Source organism: Pygoscelis adeliae, unplaced genomic scaffold, assembly GCF_000699105.1.
Source record: "Pygoscelis adeliae isolate BGI_AS28 unplaced genomic scaffold, ASM69910v1 Scaffold11, whole genome shotgun sequence".
NCBI lineage: Eukaryota > Metazoa > Chordata > Aves > Sphenisciformes > Spheniscidae > Pygoscelis > Pygoscelis adeliae.
Window position 1 is genome coordinate 1,526,492 of NW_008824059.1, and position 4,453 is coordinate 1,530,944.

The 4,453-nt window shown below is 51.5% G+C and overlaps 1 protein-coding gene across 1 annotated transcript in view; it reads right to left on the reverse strand.

The window, feature by feature from the left end:
* DNAH9 (dynein, axonemal, heavy chain 9) overlaps positions 1 to 3,636 on the reverse strand; it is a 212,133-nt gene extending 208,497 nt beyond the window's left edge. The window contains exons 1-4 of the mRNA XM_009334073.1: positions 3,505 to 3,636; positions 3,109 to 3,305; positions 1,243 to 1,401; positions 351 to 481 (exon numbers count right to left, since the gene is read on the reverse strand). Of these exons, the coding sequence (XP_009332348.1) occupies positions 351 to 481; positions 1,243 to 1,401; positions 3,109 to 3,305; positions 3,505 to 3,636 (619 nt within the window). The remainder of the gene's footprint in view (positions 1 to 350; positions 482 to 1,242; positions 1,402 to 3,108; positions 3,306 to 3,504) is intronic.
* Between the last annotated feature and the right edge of the window lie 817 nt (positions 3,637 to 4,453).

Consider the following 4,453-nt stretch of genomic DNA (forward strand, 5'->3'; position numbering starts at 1 on the left):
TTGTGAAAGTTGGTGTGATGCCTGCTGAATTAATGCGAATGCCTTATTACAGCAGAGTGAATTCCCGAACCCACTCACCCTGACCTTTGGGAAGGGTCTGGCTCAACAGACCGGTGATAAAGCTTGTCCCAGCCTGGAAACAAAAGCATCAGATGAAGCACAAGCAGACCAGTTTCACTCCACAAACCAGAGGGAGGGCCAGCAACGTGGTTGCAGACCCCACAGTCACAGCAAACTCGAAATGACCAGTGCCATTACAGACACATTGGGCTTGAAACCAGTGACACCAGGCTGTGAACAAAGGCCAGAAGTCATCACATAGATGTGGTGAAGTTGCCCAAGCATCTCACCTTCCTCAACATCCATGAGCATGGATTTGAAGGCTGGGACGTAGCTGCTCTCAACTCTCTCCAGCAGCTCCATCATGTTCCTGACCTTCCTCGTTCTCAGCTGACTGTAAATGCACTCCAGGTCATCACACCTACAGCAACCAAGGCACGTTACAAGCCCACTTGGGGAGCATCAGCTCTCTCCCCACACCGTCCATTTCCCCTGGGCCTGATTCAGGATTTCCTCTAGCTACACATGGACTGAGTCCCAACAGTGAAAGCAAATGGGAGGAAGCTCCTGCAGGAGGCACGGACAAACTCTACAGGACAGACAGTCGGTGCTGGGGTTCACCATGACAGCAGCTCTGCTAGTGGCAGGACACTGCTGAATGAAGCCATCAGGTTTTTCTGCAGGCTTTAGCAACAGCTCTCCAGCAGGCAGGGCTTTGCCCTGAGTCAGCCTGTACCAACATGGCACAAAGGTTTTCAAAGGGCAGGAGGAAATTCCACTCCCTGGCTCTTGAGCATCTAAACCCCCTCGGGCATCGACAGATGAACAGCAGCCAGCTGAGCTGCCCCATTTCCAGAAGGCCCTACGGAAGGTGTCCATCAGCTCTTACTCCTAGCGAACAGTGATGGAAAGAGCATTTCCAAAAAAAGTCTCTCAAGGTGCAGCCCCTGGGCTGGGGCTAAGCTAAACCACAGCTGACTGCCCAGTGACCTCCCAGACACTTTGCAGATCATGATTATTTTACATGTGGGAAAAATTTTCCTTAGCTCAAGTCCTTGCATGAACCTGAGGCAGCCTGCTCTTCTCAACTCGCAGAAGTAGCTCTGTCTGCCACCAGCACTCTCCCTCCACCCAAAACCAGCGCCAGTGATGACCATGCCGTGGCCAGGCTGCCCAGTGTACCTGTTCTTCCAGAACTCCAGTTCCACCTTTGGGTTGGGGTTGCTGCCTTGCAGGAGAGGCTCTGAGGACTCTTTCTTCAGTGCTCCCTGGATCTGGTAGCTCCAGTCTATGATGGCCGACTCAGTGGCATGTACAAGAGATTTATCTATCAGCTCCAGGCTGCAGAAAAAAGATCACATGGTTAACTTTGCTTCCCACTTGTTGATGTGCATTGCTCAGTTGTACCTGCTTAAAATGACCCCATGGGCAGCTGGATTTTACAGATTATGTCTCGCTTCAGATTGGTCTACGCCAGCTCTACAGATTGATCTAGGTACACGTTTCAAAACCACAAAACCATCAAAATCTCTAAGATCTTGCTGTTGTTTTAATACAGGAATTACACCCTGGGGAAAACAGATGAAGCTCTGCAGCAGCATAGGCAACAACACATCGTTCATAAAATGAGTGGTGGAAATGAAGAGCCGGTTGCCACCTCTCTGCACAGCCAGTCGCTGACGTATCACATCCATTCAGGTTCAGGGTCTGACCTGGAGAGCCATACCTCCAGCGAGATTCTCTCTCCCGGTGCTGTCCTCCCTGAATCTACTCTATCTCCCCACAGTCATTAACTCGCTTAATTCAGAGAGAAACAACACAAAGTGGGCTGGCATGCTGAGGACAGGCCACCCCACTGCCTTGGAAGCAGTAACTCCTCGCGCAATCCCACCCACACCACGTCCTGTCCCAGGAGTGATTAATCCCACTGCACTCACTAACACATCTCCTGAGGTCCCATAGGTGCAAGCACACAGCCCAGACATGACGATGACACGATGTGCAAACACATCTGCCTCTAGGGACCTTCCAGCCTCAGTTATTCTGGCCTGGGCCAGGCTCACAGCACTGCAACGGTCGAACTCCTTCCACTCCCAGTTTTGGACACCAGCCTGGTTTCTTGGGAGGACCAGGGTGCAAGTTCCCCCCAGCTGCAATGTGAGCACCCTGCCAGATGTATCAGCTAGCAAAGGATGGGGATTCCCCAGCTGCTGAAGATTTTGCAGGATAAAGACCACCTGCACATGGGGCCCAGCCTCCCATGGCTGCTCTAACTAGCCAGAAACTCTGGGGTGGCTTTCCTGGGGATTGTCCCTCAAGGACTGGAAGTGAACTTTAGAATCATGACAGCTACCAGGGAGGTCTAACTATGAATGGAGAAGACCAAAATTATCAAAGTTGTCCATTTACTTCTTGAAGAGAAACACAAGGAAATGGAGTGGGCGTCCGGGAAGCCACCCTACTTCTCCAGGAGGACAGATGCAACAGGTTCTACATCTCCCTATGGGACCATGAACAGTTCAGAAACTTCCAGGAAGTTGTAGATGTTTTTCCCTTTACCTTGGCATGACAAATCGGGTTTTAAAGGAAGGCAAAATAGTCTTGACCAAGTGGGCAGCATGAATCACTAACAAGCGAGTCGTCTAACTTCTAAATGGTGCATTTTGGGGGCATGCTTTGGCAGACAGAAGCCAGAAAAAGCAGCCACTGCCTTCCCATTTAGTGGTGTCAGGAAAACAGGAGAGGTTTTGCCCCCAGGCTTTGGGTTTTTTTCCCCAACGATCCAAGCAGTTCATTGCTTCTCTGTGCACTCACATGCCTTTGCACTTTCTGAGCTTTTCCTGTCTGTACTGTTTGCACAGTCCCCAAAGCCGGAGCCCATAAACTAGAGAGCAGGTAGAGCAAAATACACCCATCTTGGCAGTCTGGATGAGCAGCAGTTGACAGGGAGCAAAGAAGAGTCACCATGATTCGGTGGGAAATCCCCAAAAGACACAGCACACGCATTAGCAGGAGAAAACGCAGAGGAGAGCAAGGGGTGGTACTCACGATTTCTCATTTTCCAGATCAATGTCCTCGATCCCCTCCGAACCAGCTGGAAGAGGCAGCAAGGTCTTGCCCTTTACTTGGCCAACAACCATGAAAACAGTACTTTTTAGGCTGTGGACGTGACGCATAATGTCTTGTGACACCACTTGTGGCCAGCCCTGATGGTTCTTCTGGTTCGTCAGGATGGGCACAATCACCTATAGCAGAAGTCACAGAAGAGCAATGGAGAAAAAGAGCTGCAGGAGATGGACAGGCCACCAGGCTCCGAGGTCCTTGCTCAGGTGAGCCTGGAGACCCAAATTCATTGCTGTCCCAAGCAGTTCCCTGCCTGTGCAAAACAAGGGCAGGTGATGATGAACAGGCTTCTCTACAGGCCCACCTTGTGTACTAGCACACCCTCTCCCCCATATCCAAGCAGCTGACAAAGGTGGAAACCAGCAAAGTGAGCAGCCCCGTCCGCGGGCCCTCCCAGCCTCTCAAACCTGCAACTGGAGACAGCTCCACAGGCTCTTGTCCCCTTGCCCTCATGACACCTCCTGGCGCTTGCTCCCCATTTCACCGCCAGCAGGCAGGGGAGGCAGGCAGGGTCATGGGCTTCAGGCAGCCTTTCAAGACCAGCAGGGCTGGGTTGAACCCGCAGGCTGTCCCTTGATGGCAACCCCCAGTGTGCTGAAAGGGAAGGTCTTCTGGTACCTCCTGGGATCTACTGTTGGTGAGGGTCACCTAGGTCCCCATCCCAACTGTACTGCAGGTCTCGAGCACAGCCATTTTTTAGGTTATTTCCCAAAGTTGTAGCCCACTAAATGTGATTTTTGTCATTATCAGTGAAAGTCCTCAGGGTTTGTACTGACCCCACAGGGTGGGGTCTCAAGGCTGGGCTGGGCTTGCCTGGACCTGACCTGCCTTTGGCTTGTTTGACCTGTGAAAGCAACACCGTGTCTGTCACCTACCCTGGGCTGGCTCCACACTGGGAACAGCCTTTGGCAACAGCCTGACAAAGCCAGGTTGTCCCTGGTGACAAACAACAGCCCTTTGTGTTACCAGGCTCAGGGGAAGCTAAAGGTATAAAAACAGCAACAAAGGGACACAAAATTGAGAAGAAATAAAGCAGCCCAGCACCACCATGGTGCCGTCACAGGATACTGATGACTCTTTGTAACCACAACTGCCACTGTAGACCTGAGGAAGACCTTCATGCCCAGGGAGCCACAGGAAGGGGGAGCACAACCCCAGGGAACACGGGCAGATACTGCTGAGTTAACGTTCAACAGTTTTAGTGACATTATTAGCAAGATTTTTCTCTATTACTTAAATCACGTGGACTGCCTGTGCTAGTAATGTTGTA